Source organism: Camelus bactrianus, chromosome 9, assembly GCF_048773025.1.
Source record: "Camelus bactrianus isolate YW-2024 breed Bactrian camel chromosome 9, ASM4877302v1, whole genome shotgun sequence".
Taxonomy (NCBI): domain Eukaryota; kingdom Metazoa; phylum Chordata; class Mammalia; order Artiodactyla; family Camelidae; genus Camelus; species Camelus bactrianus.
In genome coordinates, this window is record NC_133547.1 from 6726409 (window position 1) to 6746369 (window position 19961).

The 19961-nt window shown below is 50.4% G+C and overlaps 1 protein-coding gene across 2 annotated transcripts; it reads right to left on the reverse strand.

The window, feature by feature from the left end:
- Positions 1-2077: 2077 nt before the first annotated feature.
- On the reverse strand, positions 2078-19675 carry NUCB1 (nucleobindin 1). Of its 2 annotated transcripts, none has more exons than XM_010946934.3 (13): positions 19516-19675; positions 18995-19131; positions 16315-16422; positions 13736-13868; positions 10209-10312; positions 8447-8632; positions 8087-8177; positions 4608-4666; positions 4247-4339; positions 4063-4155; positions 3610-3780; positions 3078-3174; positions 2078-2959 (listed from the first exon to the last, which is right to left on the reverse strand). In XM_010946934.3, exons 2-13 carry the CDS (start codon positions 19118-19120, stop codon positions 2847-2849), a joined length of 1374 nt encoding a protein of 457 aa, XP_010945236.1. In that variant the 5' UTR covers positions 19121-19131; positions 19516-19675; the 3' UTR covers positions 2078-2846. The 2 variants fall into 2 exon arrangements, with proteins under 2 accessions (XP_010945236.1, XP_010945235.1); XM_010946933.3 differs by having other exon boundaries at positions 18965-19131.
- Between the last annotated feature and the right edge of the window lie 286 nt (positions 19676-19961).

Here is a 19961-nt window from a genome sequence, read left to right on the forward strand (position 1 = left end):
TTACTCTGGCTATCTGTGGTCACATCTCCTTCTCTGTCGGTCACCCCCATTGTCTCCCTCTAATGCAGACCCTTGAGATAACACTGAGCTCACCCAGATAATCCACGATCATCTCTCCATTTCAAGAGCCTTAACTTAATCACACCTGCAAAGTCCCTTTTGCTGCAAAAGGTGAAGGGCCACAGGAGGAAGCACCAGGGTTGGTCAGGAGACAGAAAGTGAGGGGAAAATATGGGCAAGAGATTTTATTGAGGTTTCTATGGGAGGGAAGGGACAAGTCAGTATAGGCAGGTGTAGGACTGGCAAGTTTGAATCGTTTGAGCAGGCTCTGGGGTATAGCGGCTGTCCTGAGTTGTCCAGTACCTGATTGCAGTGTGATTAGGACAGGGAAATATTGCTGGAAGTTTGTAGGTGCTCTATAAAGGAGGTGGTTGGGGTCTGGGCTCCGAGAGGTTGGTTTGCTTAGGAAAGGTGCAGTCAGTAGCAGGTGAGTGGTTGACTATCTCTAGCAACTGGCTGACCGTGGGAGTGTGTCTGTAAGACCCCAGATGTCAAAACATCAAAATCACATGGTTACTACAAAGCGAGACAGAGACCCAGAATATGGGGTGAAGGCAGAGTTGGAATCCCTGGGAAACACGAGGCCCCCATCCCCATCTCCCCATTTTTGTCTCTTCCTTGAGATTCCCAGTCCTCTCTCTAGCCACCCCAAACCCTGTCTATAGCATGAGCTGTGGCTCCTCTGGGACAGGATATTCCAAAGAGAGTGTAATCCTTGTATAACCTTTGCAGAGAGAGTAATCATTGTAAAATCTTTGCGCACAGATCAAAAAGAAAATTATTTTCAAATTAAACATGAAGGGCCATGATAATTTGTTTAAGACTGGAAGGAGGTCAGGTGGGAGGCAGGGATGGGATGAGGGTTGCTCCGGGGAAGAGGTGAGCCTGTTCTTGACCTTGTATGCAGGGTACTCTGTTGTCTGGGGTAACGGACTAGATGTGAACCTCCCCCACTGCTTTTTGGAACTTAGAGTCTCTTGTGGGGAGAGAGAGTAACCAAGTGGACACAGTTACAGATAAAGAATTGCAAAATGTAAAAAGCATCCTGGGAGGGCTGGATTCGGTTTCCTCAGATATGGGAGTCAAGGACTGGCTCCCAGAGACCCTGGTTGTATAGACATGTCTATTTCATAGCAACAATAACAGCTACTGCTTGCTAATCTCAAATTTCAGGGCAGAAGCCATGTCACTCATATGTATTGTTATTATCAGATCCTTCAAGGAATGCTGGAGCTGCTAACATTTTATGCCCATTTTCCAGGTTGCATCACTGAGGCCCAGCACCGAGTTTTCCAAGAGCAGAGAGAGGCTGTGGCTAATGTTCGTGAAGCTCATGGTTGTTGAGGTTCAGCAGGGGAAAGGTGGGGGGTCACAGCACACGTATCTTCCCAGGACCCTTCCTTGGACATTCCAGGGTTTGGGAATATGTATTGGTAATGAGCCTCCCAGATAATTTTTTTTTATCACTGGGGCTTCCTTTACACTTCTTCCTCTTTGTGGATGCCAAACTAGTCCTGCCTCATGCCCAGTGATGTGTTGGTAAACAGGCTGTGGCAGGGGGCGGTGGTGGTGGTGGGCCTGTAATTTGAAGCCTCTGCCAATTTCCTTTGTTAGCTGTCAGTACAGACAGGTGTGACATCCAGAGCAATTGCAGCCACTTTGGGACAAGAAACGTGCAGCCCCCACACCTACTACAGCAGAACTGGGAGATAGGAGAAACCGGTTCCCTGAAGGCTTTGGAGTTACCCTACCTTGGGACTTCTAGTTTTGGGTAATAATACACTTTTTTTTTTTTATTGTTTAAGCCTAGGTTTGGGTTTTCTATCCTTGAGGCTTAAGGGATCTTACTGAAGGTGAGTGTTTGTGTGTGTGTGTGTGTGTGTGTGTAGGCAGCAGATCCATCATGAGAGGACAAAGATGCCAGGATGGAACCTCTCAGAAATGATGCTTGAACTGAATCTTAAAAAATGAGGACTTTGGCAGGTGAAGTGCATACGGGATTTCAGAAAGAACAGTATTTACAAAGAAACAGAGGCATGGATTTATTCCAGAAACTGTATTTGGATGGAACCAGAGTACAGAGCAGGACAGGGAGCCATGTGAGATAAGGCCAGAAAGGCAGGCGGGGCCTTCCGCATGAGGCAGAGGGGCTAGAACCAGATCCTGGGAAAGGGGCGAGGGGCCAAGACATTAGGGAGGGGCCTGAAGCTGAAGCGGCTTGAGGTCAGGGGTCAGGGGGAGTCGGGGCTCCTGGGATCAGAGTTGAGCAGCTCTGCTGAGGACTCTTCTAGCCTCTGCACCCAGCCATGGGGAAGACATCTTTGAGGCATTGCTGACCCCACAAAGGGTAGAGAAAGGTCTCGAGGGACCAGCCAAGCCCCGTAAACCAATAGAAGCTGGACCCAAAGCAGCAGGCAGGATTCCAGCAGCTGTGAGGATGTGGGATGCTGAAGTGGTCACAACCTGGGCGGTGAGGCCACACCATCTAGCAAGGCAGGCGTGGAGCAGACCCTCTTGGGATGGAGGGGCTTCCCTAAGTTAGGTTGAGCCAGTGCACACTTGACTGGACACGAGAAGGCAGGTCCCTTGGAAGGGGAGAGAAAGAAGGGACCACAGACTGGAAGGCGGCAGATATGGGGGCCTGGGCAGCAATTTGGGAATGCCATCCTGTTCCCCTCCCCGAGGAGGCCATGGGTGATGCCGGGCCCCCAGAGGAGGTTGACTGACACCTCATCCCCCTTCCAGCAGCCTCAATAGGAACCCAGAGTGCTGGCATCCCAGAAGGATCACAGGTTCTGTGAATCCCCTTGGGGCAGCCCTGGGGTCTGTTCAGGAACCTTCTTTTCCGAAGTGTCCACATCCTTCTGGTCACCAGCTGGAGCTGGGACAGGTGCATCATCTGGAAATGGCAGGCGGGGAGGAAATGGTAGAACTTGACATCCCAGTACCTCCTCCCTCAGACCCAGGAGTCCAGACCCCCAGCTCCCTCCCTGCCCCCTGGGCCCAGGACCCAGCACCTGTGTTGGGGTGGAACTTGAGCTGTCCTTCAGGGCCGACAGCTGGGTCATTGTGGCTTTGCTGCTGCTGTTTCCTCTGTTCCATTTGCAGAACAGCCTGCAGGGGGTGGGGGAGATCACCAGGCTCAAAGGGATGACCTTGAGTCTCCATGGCAACCCGTTAAGCAGTCATAGACCAGTCCCTTCTCCATGGGCCTCAGTTTTTCTCTCTCATTGAGAATTGGGCTTAATACTAGTTAAAGATCCAGTTCTCCCTCCCTTGTCATGGCTTGAGTTCACCTTGGGACATGGAAGCCTTCTTCCCTCCTTGGCCTTTCCCCCTCTACAGCTTATAACCCCACTGCCCTTATCCAACATGGCAGCCGCAGAGCAGTCAGGGATGGGGGTGTTTGCCCTTCCTCAAGATGGCGGCTGCTACCCAAGGATCTACCAATGATTAACAGAGCAGATGCAGGCCTTCCCGGTCTCTGGATACACAAGGACAAGAGCCACCAGGGCCTTAGAGGATGAACCCACTTCCCTGGCCAGTCACCTGCTGCAGCTCTCGTTTCTGGGCCTCCAGGCGGCCCTGGGAGCGCCCCAGAGCCTCGGTCTCCTGGCTAAGGCGCTGGGCCTTGGCATTGAGCTCTGCCTCCCGGGCAGCTAGCTCCTCCTCAAAACGCCTCAGCTCATCCTCCGTGTAAGCAGGGTGCATCTCCACTGTCTGCCGGGGTGAGGACAGAGGCCATCAGCAGGATGACTCCAGCCTTGGCCCGCCCATGTTGGAGGGGGTTCAGAGAAGGCTGGGAGGCCTGGGCCATGCGTGGGGATGGGAGAGACCAGAGTCGGAGAGGGGTGGGAGATAAAGACCCAGAGAGGAGGAGACAAAGACTCAGGGGCTGGGAGATCAGAGATCCAGAGAGAAAGTGGCCAGAGACCCTGAAAGAAGGGTTAGGCCCGGGAGAGAGAGATACATTCAGGACCCAGAGTATCCCCGTGTCCTCACCTCCCAGCCCTCCCCCGTGTCCCCAAACTCCTTCCTCTGCGTAGATGCGAGGAACTCCTCCAGGGTCACGAGGCGGTCCTGGTTGGTGTCCACCTGGGGAGCCAGGGAAGGGTAAGCAACAGAGCTGGACGTCCCTCCCCCACCTCCGCTGACCCCCTCCTTCCCCCACTGCCACCCCTCTCACGTTCTTCATCACGTGTTCCCGCATGCGCAGCCGCTCCTCCTCCATCTCCCGCATATCGTCCTCTTCGTTCTTTGGGTCATACACCTTCTCCAGCTGCAGGGTCAAGCGAGAGGCGGAATGTACTGAGAGGCCCAGGGCAGCCTCCTTCCCAGGCTACTCCACCCACCTCCTTACACAGACAACTTCAACTCCCATCAGTCCTGCCACTGCTGGCAGCCTCTTTTTGCCCCAGGGGCTGCTGAGAGTTGCAGTTTTCCCCTGAACTCACATCCAGGGGAACCTGAGGGGACCACTAGGATCACTGAGGGGACACATGACTGATCTGGGCATCCTCTGAGCCCACAGCTTCCAAGATGCTCACCTCCTTGGTGAAGAGGGCCTCCAGCTCCTGCTCATCCAGGACCCCATCGCTGTTGATATCTGGGGAAAAGACAACAAGGTGTCTTGGGGGATCGAGGACTCTGGGTGGGTCAGGTTCCTGAGGGACCTGCTGGAGAAGGAATTTGGGGCTGATGCAGGGTCTGTTCTCAGGGGACAGGTAACAGTGGGTTTCTGAAAGTAGGATGGTGGCTTTCAGACTTCAGTGCCCCACAGGCCCCTTGCTAGGATAGCTCTTTACCTACCAGGGTCCCAAGAATGGGGAGCAGATGAAGATCAGGCTCCTGTGGGACCATTCTTGGGCCCAGTGTCATGCAAGATGACTTGATCCCTAGCATCCAGTGACCTGGGCAGAGGATCAGCCCCTCTGCCCAGGATCCAGGGGTGTCAGAGATCCCTGCCTCCCAGAACCAGCCCAGGGCTGACTCTGGTTGCCAGAGAAGCATTTCCCTGCCAGTCTGGCCCACTGTTTCCACCTCCTCTGCTCACTCAGATCAGCTCCCACACTAGTCCTACAGAGGTGGCCAGGAACCCCAACCTTGCAAATCCGATGGTTAACTTTTAGCCTTTATCTTACTGGACTTTGTGCCTTTGGGTCCCAGAATATTATCCTCTTCTCTCCAGCTGCCCTTCATTTTCCTTTGCTGGCTCTGTCCTCTTCCTGACCTCTACACGTTGGTGTATCCCTCTTCTCTACCAAATATTCAGATCTGTCCAGTATGGAAGCCACTAGCCACATGGGCTGTTTAACTTTAAACTGATAAACATTACACAAGACTGAAATTTCAGTTTTTCAGTCCCACTTGCCACACGTCAAACACCCAACAGCCCCATGTGGCTGGTGGCTGCCATCTTGGGCAGCAAAGGACATTTTCCATCGATACAAAGAGCGTCTGATTGGCCAAGACTTCCTTCAGTGGGTTCCTCCAGTCCCTCCACTTTAATGCTAACTGCAAGCTGCCTCCATACCTGAATATTCAACTGCCTACTCTCCATCTCCACATAAATGTCTAACAGACATCTCTAATTTGACATGAACAGACCAGTTCCCAATCTTCTCTGCCAAACCTGCATGCTCTTCCCTCACCATCTTTCCAGTTGTGCCAAATACCTGAGTCACCCTTCACTCTTCCATTCCATTATAATCCTCATCCAGTCCGTCTGCAAGTCCTACCAGCTTGACCTTCAAAATGAATCCAAAATCCAACCACTCTTCCCTACTTCCATGATCTAGCCACCAGCATCTCATGCCTTTCAACATGGCTCCTGGCTTTGGACCTTGGCCCCTACAGCCTGTCCTCGACACAACGCCCAGGTGGATTTTGTCAGCAACTTATGGCAGATGGTGTCAGTTCCTCTGCTCAAAGTCCTTTTGTGGTGTCCTACCCAAAACAGAATAAAACCCAAATTCCTTATCCCAGCTGTAGAGCTGCTGTAACCTCCCCAAGTCTTTCTTACCATTCTTTTCTTCAAGCATTCTGCTCCAGTGACCTTGGAAACCTATCAAGTTCATTCCTCCCTGTGTGTGCCTGCTGTTCCCCACAACCTAGACCCTCTTCCCCCAAATATCTGTAAGACTCAACCCCTCAGTTCACTGAGGTCTTGGTTCAAATGTCATCTCACTAGAGCTGTGCTGTTCAGTCCAGCAGCCATGAGCCACGTGGGGCAAATGAACTTTAAGAGCAACCAGATACAATGAAAAACTCATTTCTTTTACATTCTGCTAAATGAAGTAAGCCAGTCACAAAAAGACAAATATTGCATGAGTCCACGTATATGACATAGTTAGAATAGTCGAATTCAGAGAGAGAGAAAAGAGAAGAGAAGTTATCAGGGGCTGGGGGAGGGGTAATGGGGAGATGATTAATACAGAGTTTCAGGTCTGCGAGGATGAAGAGAGTTGTACAACAGTGTGAGTGTACTTAACATGACTGAAACATACGCTTAAAAATGGCTGAGACATTAAATTTTATGCTATGTGTATTTTACCACAATTACAAATTTTAAAAAATTTAGTTTATCAAAAAAAAAATTAGTTCCTTCATTGTAAAACCCTTATTTCAAGTGCTAATAGCCACATGGGGCTGGTGGCTGGGTACTGGGCAGTACAGACGCGGAACATTTCCACCAGCATAGAAAGTTCTGTTGGACAATGCTGGTCTAGTAAAAACCCTTTCCAATCAGGCTCTCTAAAGTCATCACTCTAGGCCCTTAATCCCGCTGCCCTTGTAGCCACAGTACATGTTAACTACCTCAGCATCTATTATAGAACCTATTTCACTGATTCTAAAATGTAGTTTTTGGGGGTGGGTATAGTTCAGTGGTAGAGTGGGTGCTTAGCATGCATGAGGTCCTGGGGTCAATCCCCAGCACCTCCATTAAAAAGAAAAAAAATTAAATAAGTAAATAAACCTAATTACCACCCCCAAAACCCCCTCAAAACAAATATTAATAAATAAACCTAATTACCTCCCTTTCCAAATAAGATGTGCTTCCCCCACCCCGTATTTTATTATTTTATTATTTATTAACTTATTTTCTGGGGTAGGGAGGTAACTAGTTTTTGGTTTTTTGTTTTTTTTTTTTAATTTTTAGAGCAGGTACCGGGGATTGAAGCCAGGATCTCATGCATGCTAAGCATGCACTCTACCACTTAAGCTATACCCCACCCCCTGTATTTTATCATCCATGAAATTGGGGGGCATCTTATCATGATAGTGTGTCACTTCAATGGACAGCTTATGTAACATTCAAGTGTATTTTACACTCCACGGCCACTGAGAGTCACTGAAATACAGAATTATCTGTTTGCCTGATCACTGGCTCTGTAATGGCAGGGGGACTTTGTTTTGTCCACAGCTGTTTCCATGGGGTCTCTGTGAAGCTGGGTCCTTAGAGGTCGCTTAGTAAACATTTGCTGAATGAATGAATCAGGCTCTGCTGAGCTCTGGTGACAGGCTGTAGCTTCTGGGTCAGGGTCCTGGGCACCCCTGAAGGTGTCTGGCAAGCCCAGGCTAGGTTTCCAGACAGGAAGAGAATGAAGGGAAATGTGTCTCTGAACCACCCTGGAGAAGGGGCTTCCTGGGTCCCTGGAGGCCTATTTATCAGGGAGCAGCCTGCCCTGAGTGACAGGGCTCCCAGAGGGAACCAGGGCTTCTAGGCTGCCATGGGAGGGGGGCCTAGGCCTAGCCAAGCCTGCTTTGCCCAGTTAGAGGATACCAGCCAGTCCTTAAAACCCAGAGGTGGAGTGTATGCCAGAAAAAGGCCCAGCTCTTCCATAGAAGACCCCAGCCTTAGCAACAGGGAGGGACAGGGCCTTCTAGATCACCAGAGGAGATGGGCTTAGACTCTCTGGCCTGCCTAAGCCCCATGAGATAGGGAGGCCCCTTCTTAGCGTTCAGGCCCCAGAAAGGTCAGAGCCCCAGAGTTAGCCTGGGTCTTGGGACTCCCTCCCCACCTTACCATGCAGTATGAAGAAGGTCTTGGGGTTAAACCTGTTGGGGTCCAATCCATCCAGCTCCTCCCATACCTCCTTCAACTGGGCTTGGCTGCCCTGTGGAAGGGAGAGCCAGGGGCTCATGAGCAAGAAGTCTGGGTCCCACAGGATAAAGCTAGAGAACCCTGTACCCCCATCCCTCAAGTGTCATGCCCTTCAAGCAATCTAAGAAAACTACAACTCCCAGCAGCCCCTGGGGGTAGCTGGACACCTCAGAAGAGGCTTTTGCCTCAAAGTCTGCTGGGAGTTGTAGTTTTTCAGCTACTTTCTTCCAGAGCTTGGTGAGTTGGACATAGTGGGAGGTGGGCATGAATGCGGGTCCTTACAGGCACGTTGACTTTGGGGTGTTCTCGGTGCCGGCGCTGTTGCTCTTCCAGCTTCCTCTCTGCCTCCTTTCGCTGCTCCTCTCCCAGTGACTCTAGATAACGGCGTCTCTCATGTTCCTTGAGCATCTCGTAGCGTTTAAACTCTTCGTGATGGGCTGCGTCGTACTGGGCAAGGTCCCGGGTGGCCTGGGGAAAGGCACATGGTCACTCTTGTCTCACCTCTATGCCCAGCCCCTAATTCCAACCTCCAAATGCCAGGCCTTTGGCTCTGAATCTGGCCCAACTTCCACCTGTGCTGGGTCTCATGTCCTGATGTCACTTTTTGCCCCATCACACATAACCTTCTCTCTCTGCTCAAAAAAGATTAGGATGGTTACACAATGACAACTTTAACTCACCTCTTTCAAGTCCTCCACCATCTCAAGATCATGGAGGAATAAATAATAAACAGCACACAAGGTGGACTTAATACAGAAAGCAGTGCAGCTAGGTAGTAAAGAACATGAGGCCTCTAACTATTCTGCCCAGCGTTCAAATCCAGGCCTTGTCGTGTAAACAAATCCCACTAGCTGTGTGACCCTACGCAAGTTACTCAGTCTCTCTGTGCCTCAGTTTCCATCTCTGGAAAATGGAGATAATAATACTATACTGGGTTGTACAGTGTCCCCCCAGAATTCACGTGCACCTGAACCTCAGATTGTGATTTTCCTTGGAAGTAGGACCTTTGCAGATGTAATCAGCTAAGATGAGGTCCTACTAGATTAGGGTGGGCCCCAATTTTAATGACTGGTATCTTTATAAAAGGCTACAGAGAAGATGCAGAGGGACACAGGGAGAATACCAAGTGATGATGGAAGCAGAGACTGGAGTGATGCATCTACAAGCCAAGGAATGCTGGCAGCCACTAGAAGCTGGAAGAGGCAAGAAGCAGATGCCTCTAGGGAAACCCTGGTTTTGGCCTGGTGATACCAGTTGTGGATTTCTGGCCTCCAGAACGGTGAGAAGATACCTTTCTGTTGTTTTAAGCCACTGAGTCTGTGGTAGTTTGTTACAGCAGCTGCATGAAACTAATACACCCAGGAAGACCCTTCTTGACTTGTGACCTACACTGCAAGGCAACACATTCATGTTGTTTAAAGCTACTAAGTCTGTGCTTATTTGTTATACAGCAACAACAGAAAACCAATACAGCTGTTGTATGGGGAACAGATGGAACAGCAGGGGTTCTAAACCTGGGGTAACTTCCACCCCCAGGGGACAGCTGTCGACATCTGAAGACAGTGTTGGTTGTCGCAACTGGGGGAGTCTACTGGCATCCGGCGGGTAGAGGCCAGGGATGCTGTTAAACATCACACAGCACAAACAGCCCCCACAACCAAGGAGCCCGGCTCTCAACATAATGGTTAAGACCAGGAGAATGACAGTGGGGCTGGAAGAAAGTGGACAGTTTCTGGAGTGTTCTGGAAATAAGCAGCAAAAATATCCCACAGGGATCAAGGTCCAGGCCAGGCAAGGATTAAATCAAATGGCTGCTATTATCTTCATGGCCACCAGATGGAGCTCCAGCAGGACAGAAAACAGCTGGTTGAGGTTCAGGCCTCAGACTCTGGGGAGGATTTTTAGAAAATACTGGCCCTCTGCAGCCGCTGGCCGCGGAGAACACTGGGCAAGGGTAAGTGGGCTCGTGCCCCAGGCTCTGCTCTCTTCTCCCCCTCTCCAAAGCTCCCCCCAGTCCTCTGCCTCTAGGTCCCCGTCACACTACCGTCTGGATGAGCAGCTCCAGGTCCCGGGCCTCGAATGTGTGCTGATTCTGAGGGTCCAGGTGTTCAAACTGCTTCAGGAGGCTCAGGTGATCCAACTGTACATCTAGATGAGAGAGAAGATGGGGGGGAAAAAATGAAGAACTCATGCAACATTCTTTCTTTCAAAATCCCTATCCTGGGCCGGATGTGCTCTAAAGGAGGTCACAGAGGGCACTGGGGAGGCCCAGAGAATGGCTTGAATGAGCCTGGGGCAATCAGGAAGGGCTTCTTGGAGGAGGCAATACCACAACTGAGTCTGATGCTTAAAATAATAATGACCATGATAATAACCAACATATATCAAACACTTACTAAATGCCAGGCCCTGATCTAAACACATTAAACATGTTAAGGCATTTACTTTTCACAGAAATCTTAAACATAGGTTCTGTGATTATCCCATTTTATGGAAGCGAAAACTGAGGCCCAGAGAGAAGTGATGTGTCCAGGTCACCATCTGGGAAGTGGCAGGGTGAGGATTAGCACAGTCATTGGGCTCCAGAGCATGTGACCCTCAACCTCTGTTCTGGGTTGAATCTCATGCCCTGACATTCACATGGGGGCTGAAGTCCTAACCCCCAGGACCTCAGAATGTGATGTTATTTGGAGAGAGTCTTCACAGAAGTGATCAAGTTAAAATGAGGTCATTAGGGTGGGTCCTAATCCAATATAATGGGTGTCCTTATAAAAAGGGGAAATTTGGACACAGAGACATGCACTGAGGGAAGATGATGTGAACAGACATGGGGGGAAGATGGCCATCTGCTCATTAGAGACCCAGAACAGAGCCTCCCTCACAGTCCTCAGAAGGAACCAACCCTGGCAACACCTTGATTTTGAACTTCTGGCCTCCAGAGCTGGGAGCCAACCAACGTCTGTTATTTAAGCCACCTGGTGTGTGGTACTCCGTAACAGCCCTAAAAATGCTAATGCCAGAGGGGCAGGCGACAGGGCACACATGCGAAGGGAGGAGCTGGGACGGGTGTAGCAGTAAGGGTGGACTTAATCCTGAGGGCACTGGGGAGCCATAATGGGTATTTTTTTAAAAATTTTTTTGGGGGGAGGGTAGCTAGGTTTTATTTATTTAGTTAAGTTAATGGTGGTCCTGGGGGTTGAACCCAGGACCTCATGCATGCTAAACCTGCACTCTTCCACTGAGCTATACCCTTCCCCCTCATAGTGGATTCTGAGCAGAGGGACAGGACTTGAACTGGGTGCTGTGATAGGTTGCATGCAGCTCCCCCTCTCCCCCTGACATCCACATCCAGATCCCTGGAATCTGTGAATATGCGACTTCACGGAGCAAAAGGGAATTTGCAGCTGTGATTATATGAAGGATCTTGAGATGGGGAGATGATCCTGGATTATCTGGGGGAGAGGGGTTAAATGTAATCCTTCTAAGAGGGAGGCAGCAGGAGACCTGACTCCAGTAGGAGGCAAGGTGATGACCAAAGGAAAACGCTATGCTGCTGGCTTTGAAGAGGCTCTCAGCCATGGAATGCAGCTCTCGAAGCTGGAAAAGTTAAGGACACAGATTCCCTGCCCCCCAGCCTCCAGAATCAATGAAGCCCAGTTGACACCTTGATTTCTGCCCAGTGAAACTGATCGCTGATTTCTGATCTCTGAACTGTTAAGAGAATGAATGCTTGTTGTTTTAAGCCACTGTTTGGTGACTTGTTCTATCGGCCACAGGAAACCAACCGAGGTGTTTACGGGATTTGCTAACACTGGCTGCTCTCTGGGAAATAGAAAACACTGGGAAAAGCAGGGGTGGTGGCAGGGAGCCCAGGGAGGAGGCAACGGCTCTGATCCAAGTGGGACCTAAGTGGCAGCAACAGCTGTGGAGGGAAGTGGTCAGAATCTAGAGATATTCTGAGTTGTCCAAGGGACAAAAGTGGAAGTATGCAGCTTGGCACATGGAACATAATAAGCAGTCAATTGACAGGAGAGATTTTTCTCATTCGTGACAAGGGAACACTTAATTCACCAGAGATCAAGTCAGAATCTGAAACTGTAGTAATTAAAACAGCAGGACAGAGAAGGCGTGGATGCTTATGTCGAAGGAAACCATGCCTATCTGGTCACCTTAGAGCCCCAGCACTCAGCTCAGTGCCTGGCACAAAGCAGGACTCAAGTCATATTGGGTCAATGGATAAAAGACATCAGATAGGAAGGAAAACAAAGCTCAGCTCTCTGACCCTCAACACCATCTGCTCAGGGTCCCCATCTGTAACATGAGTCTTACGAGGTATCAGGAAATGAAGGGAGAGGCAGAAGGCAAATCTCAAGAAAGTGGGCTCGTTCTTACACTTAGTGATAGGCCAAAACTTTCCCCACAGTACCAGAATACCCCACAAAGCTACCATGAGTGAAACAGCCCGGTCCATCACAGACAATGGGTGCAAATAACCCATGTCCATCAATAGATGAATGGACAAACCAATGGTGGTAGAGCCAGATGAGGGAATATTACTTGGCCCTGAAAAGGAATGAACTAGTGATATAAGCTACAGGATTACACTAGAAGAAGCCAGACACAAAAGATTACATATCGTATGAATCCATTTGTACTAAATGTCCACAACAGGCAAATCTAGAGACAGAAAGTAGGTTCCCAGGGGTTGGGGGAATAGTGGGGTAGAAGCTACAGGGTCCAGTGATTCTTTTGGGGATGATAAAAATGCTCTAAAGTTGACTTTGATAATGGTTGCACATACCTGTGAACATACTAAAAAACCACTGAACTGTACACTCTAAATGGGTAAATTGTTTAGTATATGAATCTTATCTCAATAAACTCATTTAAAAGAAAGAGCATGGTCAGACACAGATTATAACAAACTATATCTCTAGGAATGTTAGAAATAGGATGGGATCTTGGAATGTGAATCCACTCAAACCTCTCTCTTTCAGGCACTTTTTTTTTTCTTTTTCTTTTTTAGCCAAAAAATTAGACTATAAATTACAGCTTTACATATAAATGCCAGGAAATTAGAATCATTTCAGTGAGGGAGAGAGAGAATAAGCCAAGGAAAAATACAGTGTAACCTGTTGAACTTCCTGACTCTGATCACTGTACTATAGTTTTGTAGAACATTGTCATTCTGAGGAAAATCACGCCGAAATACTTAGGCATAAAGGAATACGGTGTCTGCAAGGAACTCACAAATGTCAAGGGCAGTTAAATGGTGCAAATGTTAACAACTGGAGAATCAGGGTATTGGGGAGTTTTTGGTGGTATTCTTGCAACTTTTCTGTTAAGTTTGAAGTTACATCAAAATTTTAAATGACCCTGATTTGTTAAAATAAAAATTAAAAACCTGAAACAAAAAAAACCAACCGAGCAACTAACAACAGACTAATGTTAATAGTAGATTGTGCTAGGAAGGAAACTTGATCAGTCTTCCACGCAGATTTTACGGGGGTGGAGAGAATGAGGCCACCCCGCCCACCCGCTGGCCACGCCCACCCACCGGCCTCTGCTTACTGGGCTCCTGCTCCGCATCCATCTTGGCCTTAAGCAGCATCCGCAGCCTCGACACCTCCTGCCGCTTGAGCTCGTCCAGCTTGGTGCGGACGTGGTGGCTGACAAAGTCCAGCTCCCGGCTCAGCTTCCCGCTCTGCCCGGAGAAGGAGGGACACTGGTCAGGCTGCCCTCTCTGGAACCTTCTACAAGTTTTCTCATGCCCCACCCTGGGGCTCCCCAGAGCCCCTGAGACAAGATTCCAACCCCTCAGCCTGGCAGTCAAGGCCCTTCTCATCTCCTGTCACTCATCAAATCACACTCTTGGTTCCAGCAATACTTACAAGGGGGCCCCATGATCATAGCTCTTTCCCACCTCCCGGCCTTTGCACATGCTGGTCCCTCTGCCTGGGATTCTCTCTTGCCAATGCTTTTCAGTCCTAACCAAATCATCCTGACTGTCCTTCAAAACTCTAAGCAGATGGCATCTCCTTTGGGAAGAATCCTCTGACAAACCCCTTGGCCCTACTACACACAAACACACATACACACACACAAACTGAGTCAAGTGCCTTCTCTGAGCGACCTGTATCATTGCTTTGGCTTATGTCTGTTTCTCAGTCAGAGCTGACCTCATTCCTTTCCTGCTCACAGCTCCCCATGGCTCCCCAGTATCAGCAGGACAGAATCCCTGGGCCGAGCACTCAAGACCCTGCAGGAGCTTCCATCTGCCCATGCCCAACCCCCACCCTGCCCATGCCCCATCCCCCTTGTCTTTAAGTCAGTTTTAAGGCACTGCCAGCCACCAGCTGAAGGCACCAGAATGCTTCGTCAGCACACATGGTTCCTACTGTCTGAAATGTCATCCTTTCCCCCTCCCACATATACACATTTCAACTTCTATACCAGACACTCCCACTCAGAATTTCAAACCTCACTCAGAGTATCCTTTTCCTCACTTGTCAGACAGACTGGGTCCCTCTTGGGGCTTCCCCAGCACCCCCACTACCTCCGTTATTGTTCAGAGGGCTTTCTCAGCTACTCCTGACTCACATCTGGTCTCTCCAGCCTGTGAAGGGGTGTGGCCTTTGCAGAGGCAGCAGGACAAGGGATCCCAGTGCCAGTCATATTAACCTCAACTAGTCAAACACCTACTATGAGCCAAGTCCTGTGCTGAACTCACTGAGTCTGTCCTCTAATCCTGCCCTCCACCCCATTTTACAGATGAGCAAACGGAGGCCCAGGAGGAGAAGCTGCTGGCCCATAGTCCCTCAGTGAGGATGGGCAGCCAGTTTCCAGCCTGGTGACCAAGGCAGTGTCATGGCTCCCCAGAGTGGGAGTTTTTGGTTCAAATCCCAGCCCTGGCACCACTGCACTGCGTGACCCCAGCACACCTCTTCTCTGCCAAGCCCTTGAAGTGGGGATTATCGCTGATTCGCACAATCCCCCCCTCACCCCTCTCAACAGAGAAATTGCTACACGAGCCTCCTGGTTTCTTGAGAAGGAAACCAAGGCACAGAGGGGTGTGGCCACTTGCCCAGGAGAGCATGAGGTGGAGATGAGACTGGAATGCGGCACCATCCCACTGCAGAACCTGCCTGTCTATATGGCCACTCTGTTTCTGATGTCACTTCCCAGCTGTATGACCTTGGGCAAGCCAGATGGCCTCTAGGATCTCTGTTTCCCTGGCTGGGCAGTGGGACAGTCTGGGCTCAGCAGTCTCTAGGTCTGCCGTCCACTGCCCGGGGCCAGGTAGATGGGGACAGACAAGAGTCCCAGGAAGGCTGGGAGGTCTTGGGGGGAGCAGGGCTGCCTCCCCATCAGTCCCAAGTCTTGGGGACTTCCCTGGGCCGAAGTGTTTGGAGAACTCAGGGTGGATTCCCTAGGTGGGACATTCCAACCTGCACCCAAATGGGGAGGGGGTTCGGGGTGGGATGGAGGAGTGGGGGCAGACAGCCCTCTCTCCTCACAGAGGGTGACACCATCCTTTCTGAGGGATGCTGCCCGGGGGAATGGCAGGGGGTATGATCTCCGGGCGCAGCCAGCTCAAGGGGCCTACAAGAAGGACAGATACTGCTATCAGCATCTGCCTCTGTAAAATGGGGAGAATCATGGCTCCTTTGGGGGCCTAATGTGAGAGTTAGGGGTGACATGAGTGATGACAGCATCTCCCCTATTTTGAATTCTTCCTGGGTAGAGAGTGCCGAGTACCCCCGGACCCAGCCCTCACTCGGTGCTTACTGAGGATGACCACTGTGCACCTCGAAGCCTTTTACACATCTTACCTCGGAGAGTCCTGTGAGGCAGGTTCTATTATTACCCTATTTCACAGATGGGGAAACTGAGGCACAGTGAGGGGCGGTCACCCAGCTGGTAAATGGTAGAACTGAGACTGGGAACCTGTGTCATGTGTAGCCACACTGAACCACACATCTGGTCTTTCCCAGATCCCTTCCCAGCTGTGTGACCCGGAGAAGCAAATCCCCCCTCCAAGGCTCAGTTTTGTAATAGCTGGAAGATTTCCCTTTAGGGAACTCAGTCCTTTCCTGAGCTCTGCCCTCTGAATGCGCATCCCCTCCCATCGCGCTGGCACACAGCCGCACCTTGATATCCTCCGCGTTGGCAGCCTGCAGCTTTTCCCGGAAGTGCCCGTCGGTCTCCAGCACGTTGATGACCTCTTGGAGGTACCGGTGATAGTACAGGCCTGTATCCTGAGGCGACAAGGATGAATATAGTAGCCCCAACCTTTTCTGGGTCTCCCCTGCAGGTAGGATCCAGGTTCTGCTTCCCTGGGCACCTGCTGAGGGACCCAGAGACCACCCACCCCACCCCTCAGCAGGAGGCCTACTCTGTGGGACAAAGACTCTGGAGCCAGCAGACCCCACTGCTCTGTAACCCTCGGTTAACTGCCTGATCCTCTGGGCCACAGTTCTCACCTCTTCCCAGGTCTGTCTGTACTGAAGATGAAATGGAATTCACATGGGTAAACACCCAGTCCAATGCTGCCCACAGAGGGAACACACTGGTACTTGTTTCCAAGAAATGACATATACATCCATTCGTTCATTCACTCAAAAAGCATTCACTGAGCTCCTACCATGTAGCAGGCACGGTTCCAGGGTACACAGCCAAGTGAACAAGATAGAAATTCCTGGACTCCTGGTCGTAGCCCTGCCATGCGTAGATGGCTGGCCTTTTCCTCTTCTGTTTGTAAAATAGGCAATAAATTCCCTACCTCGCAGAGCTGCGGTGAAAATTAAATGAGATAAAAAGCCTGGCACTATGATAAGGCTGTGGAAGATAGTCCCCATCTGCTAGGGCTATCATTAGATATGTTGTGGAACACATCATAGGTAACAAATGATAACAGATCACCAGCCATGCCGCTGTGGGTATACCAACTTCCCACTGCTGCTGTAACAGAGTACCACAAGCTAAGTGGCTTAGAGCAACAAAAATTTATTCTCTTAGGAGGTCAGAAGTCCAAAATGTGTCAGCCGGGCTGAGGTTATTCGGGAGACTCTAGGGGAGAATCTGTTTCCTCACCTTTCTGGCTTCTAGAGGCTGCCTGCCTTCCCTGGGTCATGCCCTGCATCACTCTGACCTCTGCTTACGTCATCACATCGCCTCTGATGCCAACCTTCTGGCTTCCCTCTTATAGGGAACCCTTGTGGTTACCCTGGGCCCACCTGGATAATACAGGCTAATTTCTCCACCTGAAGATCTTAACTCAATCACACCTGCAAACACTGCTTTGCCACGTAAGGTGATATACTCACAGGTTCTGGGGATGAGGGCATGGACATTTTGGGGGGCCATTATTCCAAACACAATGGCTGAAATCCTAAATCTGCCAGTTACTGGCTATATGACCTTGTTAAGGACTGCTGGGATGCCTAGCTAAATTTAAATTTCAGATAAAACAACAAATAACTTTCAGTATAAGTATACTGTGTGGAGTGCACTTATACTAATAATTTTTCTTTGTTTATCTGAAATTCAAGTTTAACTGGGTGTCCTGTGTCTTTATTGGCCCAGTCTGGCAATCTTAGTCCTTGGGCAAGTTATTTAATCTCTCTGTGCCTCAGCTTCCTCACCTGTAAAGTAAGGGTAATGAGTACCCACCTCATAGGGGCTGTTGTGAGGATCAGAGGAGTTAATATCTTTAAATATTTAACTCGCTACTTAGTGGGAGCTGTCAATGTTGTCATGATTGCTATGATTGATGTTTATAACCCTGTGTGGTTTTCATTAGCCCCAGAATAAAGAAATTCTCCACCATGGCCCACAAGGCCCAGTGTGATCTGCCCTGTCCCCTCTCTGACCTCAGCTCCCCATCACTTGCCTCACTGGCATCCTCCAAGTCCCTCTACCACTCTGCTTTCTCCTACCAGACAGCCTTTGCCGGGCTGTTCCTTCCATCTGGAACATTCCTTCCCACACTTTGGATCTCAGCTTAAGTGACCCTTCCTTCCTCCCTGACCATGTCACCTGATGTCTGTTCTCAGAGAGCCTTGCTGTTTGTCTTCCCAGTGAATCAGGCATGGGGCTTGTTCCAGCACTGTGCCTGGCTCGTAGATGCTCAAGAAATGTGTGGAAAGAATGAAAGGAAAGGGGACTCAAGCAGCCCTTCTGTGACTGCAAAGATTTCATGGAACAGAGACTTAACTTGCTAGGTGGGGACCTACCACACGTGGAAAGATCTGTTCCACAGATAGTGAAGTGCTCATCCCTACTGGGAGCTGCAGGATTCCGGCCACAAATCAGGGTATTGGCCTTGAGGATCTTTAAAGTTACAAATTCCCTAAAACTAAAGGTTTCATAGGGTTCCATAAACGCTCGTTGTAATAAGCAGTTTACACGCCCCAGTCATAATTTAAACTACAACTCCCATGAGCGCCATGATGCGAGGACACCCCAGTTAGCTAACACCACCTGCTCAAGGTGCTACTGGGAAATGTAGTTCTTTTTTTCCAGATGCCTTCTTAAGAGGAGGGCGTCGTAAAAGAGCAGAGAGGTTTAGATGGGGATGTGATGCAGATTTTTTTTTAATCTAAAATCTGACCTGGTTTCCCATACCTCAAAGTCAGGGGCTTAGAAATCTGACCCCCTCCCCCACACCCCAAGTTTTTCACCACCTCAAAGCCCTGGGATAGCAAAGAATGGCAGGCAAACTACAAGCCGCATCCGTGGGTTGGAGTAGCCACCCAGGGGCCACCGAGGACGCAGGAATTGTAGTACCACTGCAAACACCTGGCTGGCGAGCAGGGCAGGGCCACTCACGGGGCTCTCGGTCGCGGGATTCTCCTTCTGGGTAGCCCCCCGCTCCAGAGGCACGGCCAGAATAACGCGCAGCAACAGCAGAGGTGGCAGGATGAGGAGGGCGGCCCAGGGCCCAGAGGGAGGCATGGCGGCGTGGTCTGTGGGAGGCAGAGAAGTGGAATACGTCTGTCCCAAGCCTCCTCCTCCCCTGGACTCTGGAGTCTGGACCCTCCCCACCCTGCCCTCTTCCAAGAGTCATGACTCAAAGCGTTTCGTTTCCCGGGACCCAGGATACAGTGCCTCTGACCTTCCCTAACTCAGACCCAGGAATCCTGGTTTCCAGCACCCGCTTCGCTTAGACTCAGGAATCCGGGATTTCGACCCTCTCTTTCCCCAGACCCAAAGGTCCAGGGCACCAGCCTCCTTTTTTCTCAGGATCTAGAGGTACTGGTGTCTTCCTCCGAGACTCAGTTTTCCAGCCTCTGGTCCCCTGTCTCCCTTCTTCCCGGAACCCAAGAATCTGGGTCCCCCCAGCCCCTCACCTCTCCTTCACCGCAGAGGGCGTTTTCCTGAGCTAGGACCTCCGCTGCGTTCTCGGTGATTTCCCCCCTAAGCCACGCCCACCTTCCAGCAGAGGACCCGCCTTCGGCAGCCAGATTGGTCTACGCTGGCTCCAAGTCCCTCCGGCCTCTGCCTAGCGGCCCCGCCCCTCATCGAAGTCGCTGGCCTTTTCTCGAAAGCCTGGCTTACTTTCTTGGAAGCCCTATCTTGTGACGCCACATTTCCTGCTTTTTAGACGAAAGGAGAAAAGGGGCTTTCAAAGAGAACTACAACTCCCTCAGGAACGGGGGAAAATGAGTCAACTTCCGCGGGCATATTGGCCCCTTCGCCTCATGGGAGTTGTAGTTTTCCCATTTATTTTCTCCCCAAGAGGTGACTGTGAATTACAGATCGGTAGCAGTGGGCACAGGTCACCTTTTAAGTCTCT